This window comes from Rutidosis leptorrhynchoides, chromosome 5, assembly GCF_046630445.1.
Source record: "Rutidosis leptorrhynchoides isolate AG116_Rl617_1_P2 chromosome 5, CSIRO_AGI_Rlap_v1, whole genome shotgun sequence".
Taxonomy (NCBI): domain Eukaryota; kingdom Viridiplantae; phylum Streptophyta; class Magnoliopsida; order Asterales; family Asteraceae; genus Rutidosis; species Rutidosis leptorrhynchoides.
Genome location: NC_092337.1, coordinates 25,113,304 through 25,135,886, shown reverse-complemented (window position 1 = coordinate 25,135,886; position 22,583 = coordinate 25,113,304). Strand labels below are relative to the sequence as shown.

At 30.4% G+C, this 22,583-nt stretch overlaps 2 protein-coding genes across 2 annotated transcripts; both read right to left on the bottom strand.

The window, feature by feature from the left end:
• Positions 1 to 485: 485 nt before the first annotated feature.
• LOC139850726 (protein SRC2 homolog) lies at positions 486 to 1,429 on the bottom strand. Its single transcript, XM_071840278.1, has one exon. It carries the CDS (start codon positions 1,311 to 1,313, stop codon positions 672 to 674), a length of 642 nt encoding a protein of 213 aa, XP_071696379.1. The 5' UTR covers positions 1,314 to 1,429; the 3' UTR covers positions 486 to 671.
• A 286-nt stretch (positions 1,430 to 1,715) lies between these two features.
• Positions 1,716 to 6,131, bottom strand: LOC139846598 (alcohol dehydrogenase 1). The gene is made up of 10 exons (XM_071836074.1): positions 6,045 to 6,131; positions 5,627 to 5,763; positions 5,369 to 5,415; positions 4,943 to 5,268; positions 4,738 to 4,820; positions 4,563 to 4,638; positions 4,403 to 4,464; positions 4,225 to 4,320; positions 3,976 to 4,137; positions 1,716 to 2,027 (listed from the first exon to the last, which is right to left on the bottom strand). Exons 1-10 carry the CDS (start codon positions 6,079 to 6,081, stop codon positions 1,911 to 1,913), a joined length of 1,143 nt encoding a protein of 380 aa, XP_071692175.1. The 5' UTR covers positions 6,082 to 6,131; the 3' UTR covers positions 1,716 to 1,910.
• Between the last annotated feature and the right edge of the window lie 16,452 nt (positions 6,132 to 22,583).

Here is a 22,583-nt window from a genome sequence, read left to right as displayed (position 1 = left end):
AACCGATTATTACTTGAAAATGGAACAATTGCAACTAAAATCTTGTCTTTCTTGGGGAATAATGCTATGAAATATATGTTCCTTTTTAGCCTTATCAAATACCTTCACATGTGAATTGTTATGTCTGTTTAAATACCACTATGATACTTGTTTTTGTTTAATATTGTATTTAGGTACATCTAGAATCATATTTGGGCTACTAACTCACCACTAGCTACAAAACGCTGCTGATTTTATAACGACTTTGTTTTATTGTTCATGAATAAAGTGGTCAATTTACTAAGGATTTTATGTTAAATTGTGTTAATTAATTAAGATTATTAAAAGCAACAATGCCAGTCTTTCTACTTTTATGCCATCAGATAAGATATTGCATTTAGAACCAACAAATACTATCTTTGCTAAATGTTGTTTATTAAGAAAAATACATTATATATAGTTACAAACCAATCATTAATGATGAAATGCCAACAAGTTAATGAGGATTCAAACAAGATCAAATCAAATTAGTATTACTTTATGATATAATAATTTTAAGGTCTTCTTTAAGATAATTCTTCTGATATAGTCAAATGAAAATCGTTATATATCGCAACATGTTCTTCGGCCAGACCTGCCCCTTTTCGTAGCCCAAACTTACCGTATCCAAAGCCACCTTATTGCTCCGTCGATCACCGCCGTTGATTATAACCCATTTGTTGGGGTGGGGGATATGCATATCCCCCAGGTGGAGTTGTTTGTGGGTACCAACCGTTACCGTACCCTGCTCCAGGGTAGTTTACATACCCTTGGGGTGTTGTAGAGTACGATGACTGGTAACTAGGCATTCCTTGTTGATTTATCATGTATGCAGGGCCCGGTGGATGATTACTACCGGATGTTCCGGTTGAATCTCGTGCTGGAAATGGCTTCTCTATGAATTGGTGCGAAAATGTAAACGTGCCAACCGATTTTCCTCTAACCGTTTTCACCTGGTAGTCGACCACGTGTTCACTGGTTCCTGAACGGGTGTCCAAGTCTACAAGTTCACGAACCGGGATAGATACCTCACCGATATCTTTGTCACCCCAAAAACGACGTTGTCTAAGGACAAACAAAAGGTTGGTGGTATTTATAGCTGAATCCTCAACCGGAAACTTCATACGGTGGTTCCATTTAGGGTTTCGACCACGCGATGCATGGGTCTTCTTTTCAACAACGGATTTTCCATTTATCAATTTTACGACCACATATACTTTCATTCTAAAGAAAAGCAAAAAGTTTTTGAGGCCATTGGCCGAAATAACCGTGATGTCCAAGGGACGATATTCCATGTTCTTGTGTTAAAAGCAATCGGATTCGAACACTATTTAAGTCTTCTTTTTCTTGATTTTTTTCATATAATGACTCGAACCCTAGAATGAAATGTGGGTTCGAGTCATGGAAAAAATATCAAAAAACTTTGCAATTTCAACAAAATTGGTTAGTAAAAGGAAAGGTCCTAAGGTGGATAATTGTGGTTGTTCTACAGCGGCTAGATAATGAGGGCTTAATATTTACCACAAAATAATAGGGAGAATATAAATTAGGTTACATGAAGGATGGCAGGGAGAGATTAGGGGATTGCCAATAAATTTATTTACATGTAAATGATCATTTTCCATCTTGTAACAAACAAAAAGGAAAAGTCGAAAATTATAATGACATGAGATTAAACAGAAAAACAAAATCATCACATATTAAAACTTATAACATTAACAGAGAGTTAACTAAACAAAATCATCACATATTAAAACTTAACATTCGCATTAACAAAGCGTTTAACTTCATGTGGGAATTATAAGTCCCATTGCACATAGCTTATTTTATTCCTCTATGCATATATTATATATTATTCATTAGAAATTTAGGTAATAGATTAGGCTATTTGATTATGCACCCATACGAATGATGCAACGAAGACCTTCACCTTTGAGCATGTATTCGAACGCTTTGTTGATTTCTGAGAATTCAACCTGGTGAGTTATGAACTTCTCCACTTCTAGTTCCTGCATCCATCACATTACACATAATCACATATTGTACAATTTTTTCAATGAAAATGCACAATATTTTTATAAAAAAATACACAATATTTACCTTTTTCATGTATTTTTCAACGATGCCAGGAATATCAGTACGAGGCTTATAGTTGCTTATTGGCCGATATAATGTAATAACGTAATGACGTAATGACAAGTAAAAAAGGCAAAGGAAAAGTGTTAATCCTGATTATGTAGTTGTTGATCTTTTGTGTATGAGTTGTTTGGGTTGTGTGCCTGCATATATATCTAACCAAACCAAGCCGAACATGGGCGTCTATTATGACATGATGGTTGTTTCGCTGGCCCTTATGATTGTGGTTTGTCTCGGGGCTATCTGATTCTAAATTGACTGCTGCTTTTAGGATTTTTTTTTTTTTTTTTTTTTTTTTTTGAACATCAATTTTATTAATCAAACGTCACCCTTTAGCAAGTAGCTATCGGGGACCAAACAACCATACAAGTTACAAGGGATGTGTTAACCAAGAGTTCCAAGTTACATTGCATTTTCCTCTACATATACACCAAATAAAAGAAATATTACGAATAGAATCAAAAAGTAACTCTTTCTTCATTGCCTCCCCGGGGAACACCACTACTATGGTAGTTTTATTGAATCGATACGAAATTAACTTGCAACAGGACGTACAATGTTTGAACAACTTTTTTAATTTATATATCATACAGTTTTCATGAGTCTTAATAGGGTGAAGAAGCCATAATAATGAGGGAGATTGAATCTCACGAGAACTAACTGATAATACAGATTCAAAAGCAATATATTAGGAGGTTAAAGGTATTTTTATCTCATCATGTAACCTATTTGTGATGCAATATATAGTCCTTCCCAAATCAACCTACTTTTGATAGTGAGATTTTTTGTAGTCTGGCTCTTTATTATTTTCTTTTATTATCCAGTATTTCAATTGATGTTGATGTAATTTTTTGGATGCAGGTGACACAGTGGGCGGGTTAGGTAAGACTACAAACGAGCAAGTTAAAGTATGGGACAAGATGGGTTAACACAAAATAGTGTCTTCACAAATCTTGCAGTCTGTTACATTATTTGCTTTCTTTTCTTAGACTAGACACCAATCTTGCATCTACAAGTGGAATTCAAAAAAAGATGAAAGGAAAATGTCCAGTTAGTTGAACAATTTGTGCTTAGTAATGTAATGAATTTATGTTCTCATTTTTTATTCTTTTTTTTTTTTTTTTTTTTTTTTTTTTTTATTGTTGTGGATCAATTTGATAATGTTGAATCTGTTTTTGGCTTAACAAATCTGTTTTGGATCATTTTGAATCAATTTGACATTGTTGAGTTTGTTATAAATCTGTTATATGAATTATGAATATACTGAATATTTGAATGCAGTTGACTTTCTTTTTTTTTTTTTTTTACTGATTTGACACTGCAGTCAAAGTTAGTCAATCAGCAATTGATGTGCATTTTAATGTGTCAAAGTTTGTCAATCTGCAGTTGCTTCTAATGTACTGTAATTAACAAACTATATTTGACATTGTTAGTATTAAGTTTGTTGGGGGTCATATATGAAATGGTTCAGGTTTGTTATTACATTGTTTAAATAAAATCGTTTAAAATATGGAACAACCTGGATATTCACCTACAATTTCGACGAACGCGCTTTCTACCTATATTGATGTTTAGTAAAATGATTCATAAATGTTTTTGCATTTCATTTGTTCAATAACTATGTTTGGAATTCATATCTACTATTATGGTTTATTTAAAATGTTTTTTTTAGATAAAATCATCAATACCTAATGTATTAACAATTAACATAATAGAGCCAACCGTGCAACGCACGGGCTCTTAAAGTCTAGTAATCACATATTGTACAATTTTTTCAATGAAAATGCACAATATTTTTATAAAAAAATACACAATATTTACCTTTTTCATGTATTTTTCAACGACGCCAGGAATATCAGTACGAGGCTTATAGTTGCCAAAGAAAGTACCCTTGAGAGTCCTCTCATTCAACAAATGTATAGGCAGAGTTTTAAACTCATCGTCTTTATTCGGCACTCCAACAAGAACAGCCACACCCCAACCCTACACAAAACATAACTTTTAATAAATTAAAAATAAATATATTGGCATGCTGATATCATTAACGAGCTGGATTTGAAAGTGCGTTACATCATGAACACATTCAAAAGCCGAGATCATCGCTTTAACATTTCCAGTGCACTCGACACTCCTATCAACTCCACCATCAGTCATCTCTGCAATGACCTGATGATTGAGGCGTAAAACATTAATAACAATATTAAGGAGTCATGGTCAAAGTCAAAGTCAAAATTAACATTAGAAATACCTCTTGGATTGGTTTATCATGATCTTTAGGATTCACAAACTCAGTAACACCAAATTTCTTGGCTGTTTCAAACAAAAAATCAGTATATTTACTTGCACAAATCCACAATACTAAGAACAAGATCGTTTTACATGAAAAAGTCCAACGTTGACCAACTTACCTTCCTCAGCCCTGTTTGGATTAAGATCTATACCGATAATCCTAGATGCCCCAGCAATGCGGGCCCCCTCAGCAGCCTGGAAAGCCAAATATTAATCCAAAAATTCAAACACTAAATCATCCGCATTTTAGAAAGTCAACAAAGTCTACAGAAAGAACCAAGAGAGTCAACTTACAGCAAGCCCTACAGCTCCTAGCCCAAAAATAGCAACACTCATACCCTCCTTTGGTTTCGCAACGTTCAAAGTTGCACCCATACCTTCACAAAAAAATATATATATATTAGTGGAAAATATGTATATATTTTTGGAAAATATTCATGTTGGGTGTCTGATTTTGCGTTTATAAAAATATTAAAAAATAATAATAATTAATACGAACCGGTAGAAATTCCGCAGCTAAGAACGCAGACTTTGTCAAGGGGAGCATCAGGGTTGATCTTAGCCACACATCCAGAATGAACAACTGTGTACTCACTAAAAGTCGAGGTACCGAGAAAATGGTAAATCGGTTGGCCGTCTTTAGAGAATCTTGTTTTCCCGTCATTGATCATGGTACCCCTGTCGGTATTAATCCGAAGAAGATCACACATATTGCTCTCTTCCGACTTACAATGGCGGCATTCGCCACATTCTCCGGTGAATACCGGGAGGACTTTATCCCCTGGCTTCAGTTCCGTCACACCTTCACCTACGCTCTCCACAATTCTATAAACAAATTTAAAAAAAAAAAAAAAAAAGAGACAAGTTACTTTCACTTCACATAAAAAGTTATGATTATTATATGTACGATTGAAACAGATCCTACCCTCCTGCTTCATGGCCTAATATGCGAGGAAACAACGGGTTTTGTCCCTGCAAGTTATAGTTATATAACGCAATTAGTCTTGCAGGTACATACACGAAAAATGGCCTAATATGAATAATGAGATATTAATTTGAGAGTACATAAATATATAAATATCTAACAGGTGATATAATTAATATTAATATTAATATAATTAATAAACCTTACAACAAAGGGTAAGGAAAAAAAAAAATGTGAGTTATAAATATAAAAAATGACCTTTGCTTCCCAAAAGTAAACATCAGTGTGACACAAGGAGGTGAAGAGGATCTTCAACCGGACTTCCATTTTCTGCGGTGGCGCCACCTCCACTTCTTCAATTACCAATGGCTTCCCGGCTTCACGCGCCACCGCAGCTACATACAGGAAATTATTCAGAAAAATATATATGTACACATCAATAAATACAAATAACAGATCAACAGGGGTACTTTTTTGGTTGCGAAATGATCATATAACGATCAGCTAGCTGACAGATCGGATGATTCGTAGATTATAAAAGAATAAATTAATTAACGTACGTTTCCACATGATCTAATGATTAAAAATAAAATTCGAGATAAAAAACAATAAAATGATAATAAAAAAAAATGGATAAAACGAACAAAATCAAAATTTATAATTTGTTAAAGTATACCTTTGCATCGAATGATATTACCAGTTGTTGATGACATTGTTTTGTAAGAGAAATAATTATTATAATGATTTGATAATGTTTTAGGGTGAATTGTGTGTGTTTACAAGTGATTGATGAAGACGGTGATTATGATGATTTATAAGTCGAAAATTGGGAAAGGGATTGAGGAACACGAAACCCCACCGCCACGACTAGGAGTGACAGATGGAACCAAAAGATACAATCTTTCGTATTTTTGGAATTAATTAATTAATAATTAATTTAATTAATTAATGTGCAATAAATAAATAAATAAATATGAAGTATATTGTTATAATTCAGTAGGCTTATAACTACCTTTAGTGGTTTGATTCTTGATGTTATAATTCAGTAGGCTTATAACTACCTTTAGTGATTTGATTCTTGATTAAGAATACTAATAATGAAGCGTAAGAACAAAGATGATAATGGAGAGAAAGAAGAAACACTTTGTAAGTGTGAGAAATGGTGCAAGTTTAATGCTTGCATTCATGGCTATTTATAGCAAAAATATCACAAGTTTAGGTAATACAATAATATTACTTTTGTGTATCAATAATTGACTATCCATTTATATATGTATATATATATTTATATATTATAACACTCCCCCCTTGGATAGCAATTTTGTTTGTTGAAGATCAACTGTAAGTTACTGCCTCGTTAAAAACCTTGCTAAAGAAAATCCAGTGGGAAAAACTTTAGCTAAGGAAAAAAGAGTGCAGCATGGAGTTGACTCCCCCTCAAGTAGACATCGCTTCGGTTGTTACATCTTTTGAACATGTCTCATGCCAATGTTATGAACGTGTGTTCTGAAAATAGCAGTTGAAAGTGCTTTCGTGAAAAGATCAGCAGAGTTTTTGCTGGATTGAACATATCTCATTTCAATCTCGTTGTCCTTAATGAGATTTTGAGTGTATGAGAAGAATCTAGGAGGTATGTGTTTGGTTCGGTCAATTTTGATATATCCTTCTTTCATCTGTGCTATGCAAGCTGCATTATCTTCATAGACAATTGTTGGACTTTTATCGCGTTCTAGTCCACAAGAATCAGTAATGATTTGTGTCATTTGAAAGGACCCGTTCATATACATTATAAACTATTCACAATAGTTGATTACATTGCGAGGTATTTGACCTCTATATGATACATTTTACAAACATTGCATTCGTTTTTAAAAGACAATCTTTCTTTACATCAAAAATTGATAGGCATGCATACCATTTCATAATATCCACTATCCAACTATAAATTGATTTAATAATAATCTTTGATGAACTCAATGACTCGAATGCAACATTCTTCGAAATATGCTATGAAAGACTCCAAGTAATATCTTTAAAATGAGCAAATGCACAGCGGAAGATTTCTTTAACACCTGAGAATAAACATGCTTTAAAGTGTCAACCAAAAGGTTGGTGAGTTCATTAGTTTATCATAATCATTTATTTCTATCATTTTAATAGACCACAAGAATTTCATTTCCAGTTCTCATAAATATACGTCCCATGCATAGAGACAAAAATAATCATTCGTATTGTGAGGACCCGTCCTTATCCATCTGGACGAAATCATCAACATTTGGTCCCATTGCGATGATCGACTCCAAGTAAGGTCCTTAACATGAGCAAATGCACAGCGGAAGACTTAATTCGTACCTGAGAATAACATGCTTTAAAAAGTCAACATAAAGTTGGTGAGATATAGGTTTAATGCTAGCAGCGTTATAACTATGGACCACAAGATTTTAAGTTTATACATAATACACTCCTCGTGTATAGAAAAGCAGTTGAGCACTTGGTAACCATACTTAACTAAAAGTCACAGCAGCATATTCTTAAATAAACCCTACACCGTACCAAGTGTAGTAACGAGAACGAAGTACTGTGCAACCGTTAAATGCTGGTCGTCCAGCCCGGTTGGGGAGGTCAGCCCGATAGATCTATCAACAGGATTCGCGTTTACGCTCCTCACGTAATTAACAGTTACCAAGTATAAAGAGATATGCCATGGTACAACTCAACGTAGATTTTATTTTTGATCACTTGTGTCCATAACGTAAATCATTTATAAAACAGCGCATGTATTCTCAGCCCAAAATATTTAGAGTTTAAAAGGGACTATATACTCACCATACTGTATTTTGTAGTAAAAATACATATAACTTCATTGAACAAGTGTAGGGTTGGCCTCAGATTCACGAACCTATATCAGGTATATATATATATATCAACACACATAATCGTAAAATATATATATATATATATATATATATATATATATATATATATATATATATATTATTTTTAATAATATACTTGTTAAATTATTTGTTATATAGATATATTTAATTTATATTTTTATTTAACTAGTGTTTTTCTTTTATTATAACATATTAATAATAACAATTTATATTAGGATTTATATATGAAAATATATATATGTACTTATTAATTGATATATTTTATATATATCTTAGTTACTATCTTGTTAATAATAAAATCATAGTGATAATACTAATATTATTTATAATCATAATAATACTAAAATGACACAATTTGTAATAATCTTACTTATAAACATATATTAATTATTAATGATAAATAATATTCCTAATACATATAGCTATAATAATAATAATAATATTAATAATAATAATAATAATAATAAGTGTTAATTACTAATACTAATAATTATAATTATAATACTAATAATTAACATTAATAATTAAATTTATGATAATAATTATGATGCAAAGATAAGACTACCTTGATAAAATTGGCCTAAAAAGAATAAAGTTCTTCCAGGGACTCGAACCCCGAACCTCTCGAAACCCGCTAACACCCTACACCAATGCTCTGTGACTGTCTTTCTGTCATAAGTCCCAAACGATTTTAATTTATCTATTTTCTGTTTCACCTATTTCCCTTCTTCCTCACAACTCAGAAATCGAACCAGAGTAGAATCAAGTTACGAATATCATTTATTTACTCGGTCTTAAGACTCTCATTCAATTCATAATCAACCTATATTAGTGTTGAACTAAAAAAAAAATATAAACATCAACCTGCTATCCTTCTGCCGTCGCTGATTGTAAAGAAAAAAAAATCGATTTTTGTTTTAAGGATCATTTTAGATAAAAGTTGTAACATGGAACAGGTTCTAGTCCTTTCATAGAAACTCTATAAATCCTCAATTGAAACAGAAAGATTAAAAACAAGCTTGAATTTCATGAAAAACACAAGTTTGATTTTTTTTTAAAATCGATACTTTGATTCTAAAATTCAATCTCAATACCGAAAATTGGCACTTGAGACTTCACAGACAGTTTTATTATGAGATTACTAACACTTCTTCATTATTACATTTTTAAAAATCGCTTGAAGAAGAATTATGGTGAATAAAAATTGAAGAACAGAGGTAGCGGTTTAAGTTTATTGATTTTCTGTTTTTAATTCCACTTGTACTGTGATGAAAGAGTTATATATAGATAGAAGTCCATTCTTTGATTGCAGTAACCCTGATTGTCGGTATTTACAAGTGAATTAGACGTGTAACAGAATTTGACAAGGAAATAAATCAAAAGCATAAACAAATAAAAAAAAGATATACGCAGATATGGATAGATATCTGATTTTGGATCTATATATGTTAACTTTCGAATCTTATTACAAAGTTAAAGACATAATTTACAATCAACAACAGTTGATTGATACCCATAACAACCGCACGAATTTGTTGGATCTTTTATAATTTTAATTAATATTAATAATGATTTTATTAATAAAATAAAAATACTGAAATCTTTTTAATAATAATAGTATATTAATACATATATTTATAATTATCATAATAATATTTAGGATAATAATGCTATTAGTTATAATAATGGTTAGAATGATAATGTTAATAATACTATTAATATATTGTATTATTTATAATAATAATAATAATAGATGTATAATATTAAAATCTATTAATAGTAATTTTCTCAAAACCGATACTAATAATATTAACAAAGATAACCCTAGCAGTATTGATATAATAGATTATATTATTTTCAATTAATAATTACTATATACTACAATTATATTTTAAATGTTATTTAAGTAATTAATTATATGTATTAAACAATTAATCACAAAGTATATTATTATACATTTAATATTCTGATAACGTTGACATAATATGTTTGAACCATTTATATGCAATATACTATATATATTCAAAATAAAAACCTTTTGTTATTTAAAGTTAGCTTTCATAATAGCTATATTACTTAATAGATCATTAATACTAATATAATTACATACATACATATTTATTTATACATTCCTAATTACAATTAAAGGTTCGCGAATCGTTAGGCTTGGTCAAAGGGTAACTGACTATCCGAATATAGATTTCAAACTTTCTAGACTCAACATTACAGATTTTTGCTTATCGTGTCGGAAACATATAGAGATTAGGGTTTAAATTTGGTCGGAAATTTCCGGGTCGTTACAGTACCCACCCGTTAAAGAAATTTCGTCCCCGAAATTTGGTAGAGGTTGTCATAGATAACAATGGGAATGTTTTCATGACGATTATGAGGTGATAATGAAATTTTATTACTAATGAGAGATATTAGGTAAAGCGATTCAGTCATGTGAAGCGCACGAGTGAAGCTATTACCAAAGAGTGAAATGAGTAAATATGAAATTGTTTTTCCGATGACGTGATTATGATTGATTTTCGGAATTCACGAGATTTAAAGAAAATCTTTTGTAATAAGATATGGTTCTTCGGCGATTTTGGAAACAGGATCTCCTTTGATTTAATGCGGCAAATCTGTTGTGATTTCTTTATCGGATATTTCACTTATAAAACTACCCCCTTCGTTCCCTTATTTCCATATCCCACATCTTCTACTCTTAATTCTTACTTAAAGATGTTTGCCAATATGCTCCATCATATTCTAATCCCTGATATATTCTTAATTTTCACATCTGTCATTCTCCTTTTTCGTCTACCCCCAGAAGAATCTATTTACTTCTTCTATACTCTTGTGTTTATAGTGTTTCTAGTTCTCCCGTGTCTTTATATCGCTATCTGCATCGATATACACGGTTTGTAATTTCAAGGTTGTTGTTGAGTTTTATATCTTCCTTTATTTTTCGGAGCCTCATGCTTTTGTTTTCTCTTCCCAACTTCGAGTCAGGCGAGTAATAGTCCGGAATTCATAGATATGAAATTTTGGAATGAACATAACTAATGTTCTTAAAAAAAATGGTAATGGCACGACTTTGATTGGTCAAATTACCAGAATATTTCGGAAAATTAGAACTATCAGGGTAATACATTCTAATATGTTTAGAGATTGGATAGAATGTAAGAGCCGTGTAACATGGCACATGATGATGGTACTGTGAATCATCACATTCCATTAGAAACTTAACATAACTTACTGTAATATAATGAAGTTGATCAAGTTTCATTATATTATACTAATTCATGCATCAGTTCCCAACACTACTTCAAAACATTCATATTTTAAATTCGGAGGTTTCAGAATTTAGAAACTAACACAGTTTCTTTTATGATGTAATACAGATAGCGCGAGAAGATAGATGATTTCCGATAAGAATAGTTATAAAAATATATTCAGAAACATTGAGGATATTTATAATGAAAGATATGATAATATCTTGGAACTTCTAATGCCGAAGGATGATGATGAAGAATAGTGTCAGCAAAGGTTTTAGAGTAAGGAGCAGGGTATGTACTAAGGATTTCAGCAGGCACTGAATCTTTTAAATTCTTTGAAGTCAAACTTATTCTTTGTGATTTGTCCACGGCTTACTTCATAGTTTCGTATAATCCGCTTTTTGGTACTAAATTTTCTATTGAGTGTTTCCAATACTCCGTTCTTTATTATCAACTTTTGGCTATTAAGACCATCTACAACATGCTGCTTCGTCAGCATTCTCAAAGTTAACGGATCTGGGTCATCGGTTATCAAACTGAGGTGGTTTCAGGAGAATTGTGTTTTTAGATGGTTAAACGCTGATGATGGAATATAAAAGGTTCTCCGGTAACGACAGCGAAAGAATAACGTGTATATATATCGAGACTAACCTTTCTGAGAAGTCGAGGTTAACTTGCTGGAGCTGTGACAAAATTGGCTAATTTGAAAAGGGATTGCAAAGTTATTTTAGGTAATAATAACACTAAAGAAATTAACACTGCTGCGTGTTAAACGTTGACTCAGTCTCCGAGAGTCTTACAGGAGCATGAGTCTTTTCTTCCGTAGATGAAACGCGGTTGGTTCATCCTCTCTATTGAGGGGTTTTCAAGAATCATGAAAGATTTGAATACGCATTGTAATTGTCGAGATACAAATGAGGTTTAAGATGAAATCAAGTGGCAAGCTTGAAGAATTATTTAGTTTCATATGTTATAATCAATATTTTAATTTAATTCATTTTAATTGTCCAAAGTTAGCAGTCCAATAGTCCGATGGTTCAATGATTCATATATAATTTAATATATAATATTCGAATTAAATAATACGTATCGTGACCCGTGTACCGGTCTCGGTGTCGATCACAACTCAAAGTATATATATATTTTGGAATCAACTCCGACCCTGTATAGCCAACTCCCACCTTCACACATAGAGTGTCTACGGTTGTTCCGAAATATGTATATAGATGGGTCGATATGATAAGTCGAAACCTTGTATACGTGTCCCGTTATTTAAATTGCGTAAATAAATAAATATATATCATGACCCAATATACAACGTGTTGTCTCAGAATTAATCCGACGTATTGTTGTACATGCGTCCCGACGGTATGCAGAAATAAAATTGCGAGAATGTAAATTGCGATAAATTAAATGTTAATCAGTTAGCTGGGAACAGTTAGCTAGGAACAATTAGCGTGGAATCTTAACAATTTTTCAGTTAGTTAGTCCGTTTGTTTCTAACAAATTTTTATTATATCCAATGTTTTCTTCATTATGCCACTTGTTGGATTCTGATAGGTCAAAATCCAAATATGAAATTTGAACATAAATGGTTATTTTATGGTGAACGGATACGTATATCGATGGTTGTAATTAGAATAACAAATGACCGTTGAATCAGATTCGGAAAATGTTCAGTGTAACTTATTAATGTGAAATCCAAATATTCCTCGGGTACTACCTACCCGTTAAAATATTTTCATCATTAACAGTTTGTTTGAAAGAATTTTTATTTACTATCTTTATGAAAATATACTTGCATATATATTTTCGTCGGATGAAATCATGAATTTAATGAGTCAATAAAATATTAAACTCATTTGATTTATTGCTGATACTAGATTACATAATCTCTAAAACATTAGAGATTACATAATCATCATGTCGAATGAAAATAAATGAGGTAGATCGATATGTAAAGCAAATATAATCGATATAGAACGATATATCGAACGAAGATCATACTCGAAGTACAGATGGTGATATTGAGAAGTGTGAGGTTGGTATCCGAGATACAGATTGTGATGTTGAGATTTACGACATGATTGTGGTTGGGTGTTAAGAGTATTGTCGGCGTTGATGATGATGATACAGATTATGCTGCCGGTGCTGCTGCTGATGTTTGTAATCTTCGCACCGTGTTCTCCAAAGCCGTCACACGAGCGCGAAGTTCGTTAATTTCTGATAGTACACCAGGATGATTGGCGGTTGGGGTGAGCGAATGAACAAGATCCGAAATATGGGATAGGATATAATCGTGACGAGATACTCGAGAAATGAGAGAGAAAATGGTTTCTCGAACAGGTTCGCCGGTAAGTGATTCAGGTTCGTCGTCAATAGGGCAATTCGGTGGGTGAAAGGGATCACCTTCTTCTTGTCTCCAATAATTTAGTACACTACGAACCCATCCCCAATTCATCCAGAATAGATGATGGGAAATTGGTTGATCCATTCCAGTGACGCTGCCTTCGGAGCCCGAATGAAAATCCATATCAGCGTAGCTGTCGGGGTCGGAGGAATTCGAACTGGACGCGGAGTTCATCTTGTATAGTCGGGGAATGAATTTTTGGTTTGGGATAAATTATAGGAGTTGGGTTTGATATTCTTCAATACATAACTTACATATGTATTTATAATACTCAAAATCCCGTGATTTGCGAAGAATCTTTGAAATTCGTCAGGCAATGTCTATAGCAACAGATACGCTAGGATACGAATTTTGTTTATACACTATCGATGCACTAAATGCAGTAAGACGTGTCTAGACTTAAGAATACAAAGCAGGCAATTCTTAAGGATGATAAACAGATGATTTCCGACTAAATATGATAAGCAAAACTTTTGACATATAGACACGGTCAAAGTCCAGACTCATTAATGTATTCTAACAACTACTAGTCAGACACACTAATGCAAGACCTGGTTCACTAAGACCAACGCTCTGATACCACCTGTGAGGACCCGTCCTTATCCATCTGGACGAAATCATCACCATTTGGTCCCATTGCGATGATCGACTCCAAGTAAGGTCCTTAACATGAGCAAATGCACAGCGGAAGACTTAATTCGTACCTGAGAATAACATGCTTTAAAAAGTCAACATAAAGTTGGTGAGATATAGGTTTAATGCTAGCAGCGTTATAACTATGGACCACAAGATTTTAAGTTTATACATAATACACTCCTCGTGTATAGAAAAGCAGTTGAGCACTTGGTAACCATACTTAACTAAAAGTCACAGCAGCATATTCTTAAATAAACCCTACACCGTACCAAGTGTAGTAACGAGAACGAAGTACTGTGCAACCGTTAAATGCTGTTCGTCCAGCCCGGTTGGGGAGGTCAGCCCGATAGATCTATCAACAGGATTCGCGTTTACGCTCCTCACGTAATTAGCAGTTACCAAGTATAAAGAGATATGCCATGGTACAACTCAACGTAGATTTTATTTTTGATCACTTGTGTCCATAACGTAAATCATTTATAAAACAGTGCATGTATTCTCAGCCCAAAATATTTAGAGTTTAAAAGGGACTATATACTCACCATACTGTATTTTGTAGTAAAAATACATATAACTTCATTGAACAAGTGTAGGGTTGGCCTCAGATTCACGAACCTATATCAGGTATATATATATATCAACACACATAATCGTAAAATATATATATATATATATATATATATATATATATATATATATATATATATATATATATATATATATATATTATTTTTAATAATATACTTGTTAAATTATTTGTTATATAGATATATTTAATTTATATTTTTATTTAACTAGTGTTTTTCTTTTATTATAACATATTAATAATAACAATTTATATTAGGATTTATATATGAAAATATATATATGTACTTATTAATTGATATATTTTATATATATCTTAGTTACTATCTTGTTAATAATAAAATCATAGTGATAATACTAATATTATTTATAATCATAATAATACTAAAATGACACAATTTGTAATAATCTTACTTATAAACATATATTAATGATAAATAATATTCCTAATACATATAGCTATAATAATAATAATAATAATATTAATAATAATAATAATAATAATAATAATAATAAGTGTTAATTACTAATACTAATAATTATAATTATAATACTAATAATTAACATTAATAATTAAATTTATGATAATAATTATGATGCAAAGATAAGACTACCTTGATAAAATTGGCCTAAAAAGAATAAAGTTCTTCCAGGGACTCGAACCCCGAACCTCTCGAAACCCGCTAACACCCTACACCAATGCTCTGTGACTGTCTTTCTGTCATAAGTCCCAAACGATTTTAATTTATCTATTTTCTGTTTCACCTATTTCCCTTCTTCCTCACAACTCAGAAATCGAACCAGAGTAGAATCAAGTTACGAATATCATTTATTTACTCGGTCTTAAGACTCTCATTCAATTCATAATCAACCTATATTAGTGTTGAACTAAAAAAAAAAATATAAACATCAACCTGCTATCCTTCTGCCGTCGCTGATTGTAAAGAAAAAAAAATCGATTTTTGTTTTAAGGATCGTTTTAGATAAAAGTTGTAACATGGAACAGGTTCTAGTCCTTTCATAGAAACTCTATAAATCCTCAATTGAAACAGAAAGATTAAAAACAAGCTTGAATTTCATGAAAAACACAAGTTTGATTTTTTTTTAAAATCGATACTTTGATTCTAAAATTCAATCTCAATACCGAAAATTGGCACTTGAGACTTCACAGACAGTTTTATTATGAGATTACTAACACTTTTTCATTATTACATTTTTAAAAATCGCTTGAAGAAGAATTATGGTGAATAAAAATTGAAGAACAGAGGTAGCGGTTTAAGTTTATTGATTTTCTGTTTTTAATTCCACTTGTACTGTGATGAAAGAGTTATATATAGATAGAAGTCGATTCTTTGATTGCAGTAACCCTGATTGTCGGTATTTACAAGTGAATTAGACGTGTAACAGAATTTGACAAGGAAATAAATCAAAAGCATAAACAAATAAAAAAAAGATATACGCAGATATGGATAGATATCTGATTTTGGATCTATATATGTTAACTTTCGAATCTTATTACAAAGTTAAAGACATAATTCACAATCAACAACAGTTGATTGATACCCATAACAACCGTACGAATTTGTTGGATCTTTTATAATTTTAATTAATATTAATAATGATTTTATTAATAAAATAAAAATACTGAAATCTTTTTAATAATAATAGTATATTAATACATATATTTATAATTATCATAATAATATTTAGGATAATAATGCTATTAGTTATAATAATGGTTAGAATGATAATGTTAATAATACTATTAATATATTGTATTATTTATAATAATAATAATAATAGATGTATAATATTAAAATCTATTAATAGTAATTTTCTCAAAAACGATACTAATAATATTAACAAAGATAACCCTAGCAGTATTGATATAATAGATTATATTATTTTCAATTAATAATTACTATATACTACAATTATATTTTAAATGTTATGTAAGTAATTAATTATATGTATTAAACAATTAATCACAAAGTATATTATTATACATTTAATATTCTGATAACGTTGACATAATATGTTTGAACCATTTATATGCAATATACTATATATATTCAAAATAAAAACCTTTTGTTATTTAAAGTTAGCTTTCATAATAGCAATATTACTTAATAGATCATTAATACTAATATAATTACATACATACATATTTATTTATACATTCCTAATTACAATTAAAGGTTCGCGAATCGTTAGGCTTGGTCAAAGGGTAACTCACTATCCGAATATAGATTTCAAACTTTCTAGACTCAACATTACAGATTTTTGCTTATCGTGTCGGAAACATATAGAGATTAGGGTTTAAATTTGGTCGAAAATTTCCGGGTCGTTACACATATGGTGAACACCTGGTAACCGACATTAACTAGATACATATAAGAATATCCCCTATCATTCCGGGATCCTCCTTCGGACATGATATAAATTTCGAAGTACTAAAGTATCCGGTACTTTGGATGGGGTTTGTTAGGCCCAATAGATCTATCTTTAGGATTCGCGTCAATTAGGGTGTCTGTTCCCTAATTCTTAGATTACCAGACTTTAATAAAAAGCGGCATATTCGATTTCGATAATTCAACCATATAATGTAGTTTCGATTACTTGTGTCCATTTCGTAAAACATTTATAAAAATTTGCGCATGTATTCTCAGCCCAAAAATATAAAGGGTAAAAAGGCAAATGAAACTCACGCATATAAATATTGTAAAACAGTTAATAAAGCATTTGCATGTATTCTCAGCCCAAAAATGTAATGAGTAAAAAGGGCAAATGAAACTCACCATACTGTATTTCGTAGTAAAAATACATATAACGTCATTGAACAAGTGCAAGGTTGGCCTCGGATTCATGAACCTAAATTAATTATATATATTTATGTGTTGGTCAATATTTGTCTAACAAATTAGGTCAAGTCATAGTGTACCACAATCCTAATGCTCGAGACTAATATGCAAAAGTCAACAAAAGTAAATTTGACTCAAAATAATTTCCAAAAATCTATACATGATTAATATATAGTTTAAATATCGTTGTTTTATATTTTTAAATATTTTTAAAAGATTTATTAGAGTAAATAATATAATTTATTTATTAATAAATAAAATTTTATATTAAATTTATATAATAAAATATACTTTTATATATATTAAGTAATAAAATTTATAGGGTTCATTTAATATCATAAAGATAATATGATAGGTATTATTAAAGTAAGTTATTACACGTAGTAAAATATGTTTGTATCACATATTTATTTGATAAAATAATATCTATAATGATAGTAAGTAAAAGTTGTATTATTTTGTAATAATAATTATTATTATAAAAATATCAATATTTATAATTACTAAGATGACATTAGATAAAACGATAATTCTAATTATGATAACTTTAATATTTACGATAATTTTTAATATTATCTTTAAAATAATAATTCTATTTAAAATAATAATAATAATGATATTTTATAGTAACAATGACATTTCTATTAAAATGATAATTTTTGTTAAAATGATAGTTTTAATACTAACGATACTTTTAATAATAATAGTAATGATAAAAATAATAAGAACGATAATTTTATCTAAATCAATATCTTATAATATTTTAATTTCATCATGATACTCTTACCCATTATTTCCTAATCGTTTCGTTTAATAGCTTTTAATCGTCTTTTATATCGTGTTCATAATAATGATAATAATAGTAATCAAAATAATTAGGTGTTACAAATATTTGTTTTAATTACACTAATATTAATAATGATAGTTACTATAACATTATTAACGATAATACTAATAATTATCTTAATGATAATATAGTAATAATAATAACAATAACAATAACCATTTTTAAATAATAATATATATATTAATAATGATAATAATAATAATAATACCAATAATAATAATAATAATAATAATAATAATTGGATAATAATAATAATACTAATTATAACTTTAACGATAATAACGATAGTAATAATAAAAAAAATAACAATTTTTAATGATAAATCCCTTTTATTGATAAAGATAATAATAATGATAATAATAAGATAAAACTAGAACGACGATAAAAACGACGATAATAATAATCATTTTTAATAAAAATATCGAAAATTCAATTGATTATAACTTCTAATCCGTTCATCGAAACCATTCGATATCTAAAGGAAAAGTTCTTAATTTTTCGCTAGCTTTCCAAGGACATGCATATCTTATACCTTATCTCAACCGCAAGTGTAACTAATTCAACATTCAACCTAACCTGTCTAAGGGCAATATCAAAAGTACAAGCATGCATAATCCTAAATACTCGAGCACTAGTCAGGGATACACTATTAGTATGTAAAAGTTAAATTATGAGTACTCACGTATCAATATTGAGATTCAATATTGCAGGAAAGCTACGTAGACGCAACGAAAATGATAAACACTATATTGACCTCACGAGCATACCCATGAACCATACTCAATCACCTCCATAGCTATAACCCATAATTTCCTTAAACCTATCCCACTCGAAAAACAATTTCGAAATCACTCGGACAGCACTCCGTCGTAATATTTTATGTATACTAATAATATCTTGAAATAATACGGAGTAAATATATATATGTAAATCGATTGAGAGAGTTTAGAGAAAAATATTTTCAAGTTTCTATGAAATAATGAAACCTATTGAATTCTATTTATAATAGATTTTTGAATTATTAAAGTGAATTATTAAAGTGAATTATTAAAGTATGAATTATTAAAGTAAATTATTAAAGTATGAATTATTAAAGTGAATTATTAAAGTATGAATTATTAAAGTGAATTATTAAAGTTAAAGTAAAGTAAAAATAAAGTAAAGGTAAAGTTTAAGTATAGTAAAAGTATAAAACTATGTACGTATAATACGCGTATAAATATATATAATATTAATTTAAATCGTTATATATATAAAATAAAATATAAATATCATTATCTTTATCATACTAGTTAAGTAATGAGTTGTCAAAAGTGATTCTAGATATTTATAAAAGTTATATACGTTTTAATAATAAAGTTCTTTTTAAACTGAAAACGTTTTTGTACGTTTGAAACTAAATAGATCAATCGAGTCTTTATGAGATTCAATCTTCCACTATCCTTTGTCTAGTTCTCAATGATTGACAATTTGTTCTTATTTATAAATCACTTTACCATTTTCCGAATATTGTTAAAATGGAAAGATTTCTCAAATCAACGTGGGCCTTTCAACAGAGACTTGTAATCATAATTCAATATATCTGATAATTCAATCATTTGATCTTATCTTCTAATTCCATTGATAAACATTTTGAAACAGATACAATCATATAAAGTATTTAATCTAATATTTTGTTTACGTTTCAAGTTATAATATATATACACATATACATATATAATCATATTCGTTTAATGGTTCGTGAATCGTTGGAACTTGGTCGAGGTTGAATGAATGTATGAACATAGTTTAAAATTCTTGAAATTTAACTTAACAAATATTGCTTATCGTGTCGGAAACATATAAAGATTAAAGTTTAAATTTGGTTGGAAATTTCCGGGTTGTCACAGTACCTACCCGTTAAAGAAATTTCGTCCCGAAATTTGAGTGGAAAGGTCGTGAATGATAATAAGTATGTTTTCATGATGCATACGGGCTAAAAATTAGAGTTTTATTATCAGCGAATAATTTGGATAAACAATTCATTTATATGAAGAGTACGAATGAAGCTAACATAGAAGAGTGAAATGAGTAAGTGTAGATTCATCTTATCATTTGACGTAGATATGATTGATTCCCAGTTTTCAAGGGATTTGAAGAAAATCTTCTTAATAAGATTTGACTCTCCGGTAATCAAGGGAATTAGGATCCGCTTTAAATGCGATCATCCATTTTAATTGTTCTGTCGGAGATTTTCTTATAAATTCACCTCCTTATTTTCCTTACAACTCACACCTTCTGTTGATGCATTTTATGCAAGTCCCTAGACATCTACCCACGTCCATTGCAGGTACAACAGTTTACAGGCCACCATGATTGCTCGTTATTATCCTATACGTGTTTGTATGTGGTTACAGGAACTGCAGGAACGAGATTTAGATGTTTGACTATGTTAGACTTAGTTAGACGTACGAGTGAAGCCTCACTAGTACGGCTGACAGGCTCATACGCACGGTTGATGCTGAGCTAAGTCACAATTACAACCTAAATGAGAAGACACGAGTGAGTGATCACCCGTACGGCTGATGAAGCCAACTCGTACGTGTGATGAATGAATCGTATGGGTGAGTCAACATCAGGGGTATATAAAGTCTTATGTTCTTCATTTTAGATTAAGCCTCTCATTTGTTACACACACTCAGATCTAGTGAGCTCCTCCAATTTTCTCTCAGTCCAAATCACCCAGGTGGTGAATAATAGCTCTAGGTGTTGATCTAATCACACTTGATTTAGTTGTGGTTTGACTAAATTAATTAAAAAAAAATTAACCTATTCACTAGAGGGTTTGATTCACTTATTCCGCCATTGTATGAGTTAAATCTGTTGATTTCTAAGTTCCTAGTCATGTTTCATCACCTTCTATTCTTTCCCCCTCAACTCATATTTTAAAGTATTCATCAATATGCTCCATCCAGTTCTGATTCTCGATATACTTCTAACTTTCATATCGGTCATTCTTCTTTTTCATCTACCGCAGGAAGAATCTATTTACTTCTACTATACTCTTGGGTTTATAGTGTTTCTAGTTCTCCCGTGTCTTTATATTGCTATATGCGTCGATATATATGGTTTATAATTTATGGTTTAGCGTTGGGCTTTATATGTTCCCTTATATTTCAAAGTCTCTGCTTCTGTCTTCTATAATCATTATCATTAACAGTTAATGCTCTCTTTTATTTGCTGCAATTTATACCCCAATTTTTATTTCGGAGTTTTGTCCTTTTGTTTCTTCTTCTTGCGATTAAGCACCGCTTGTAATGGTCCAGAATTCACATATATGAATTTCAGAATGAACATTGTTAATATTCTAGGAAGGAAATTGTGATGGCACGATCTTGACTTGTCAAATTACTAGATTACCTTGGAAAAGGCCGAATCATCAAGAAATATTTTCTTGATATTTTAGAGGTTAAATAGAATACAAGAGTCGTATAACATGGCACATGATGATATTATGATCTGTGAATCATCACGTTCCATTTAGAAACTCAGCATGACTTACTGTAATATAATCACGTTGATCAAGTGTCATTATATTATACTAATTCATGCTTCAGTTCCCAACACTACTTCAAAATATTCCTATTTTAAACTTGAATGTTTCAGAATTTAGAAACTAAAATAGTTTCTTTTATGATGTAATACAGATAGTGCGAAGAGGTAAATGATTTCAAATA

What these genes read in the sequence shown, in the direction of transcription:
- LOC139850726 (XM_071840278.1), bottom strand. Translation starts at nt 1,313, where the DNA reads ATGGAATATCGTCCCTTGGACATCACGGTTATTTCGGCCAATGGCCTC.
- LOC139846598 (XM_071836074.1), bottom strand. Translation starts at nt 6,081, where the DNA reads ATGTCATCAACAACTGGTAATATCATTCGATGCAAAG. An exon ending in TAATATCATTCGATGCAAAG is followed by an intron (nt 5,764 to 6,044) that starts GTATACTTTAAC and finishes TCCTGTATGTAG; the next exon opens with CTGCGGTGGCGCGTGAAGCC. An exon ending in TTGAAAAATACATGAAAAAG is followed by an intron (nt 2,028 to 3,975) that starts GTAAATATTGTG and finishes TGATGGATGCAG; the next exon opens with GAACTAGAAGTGGAGAAGTT.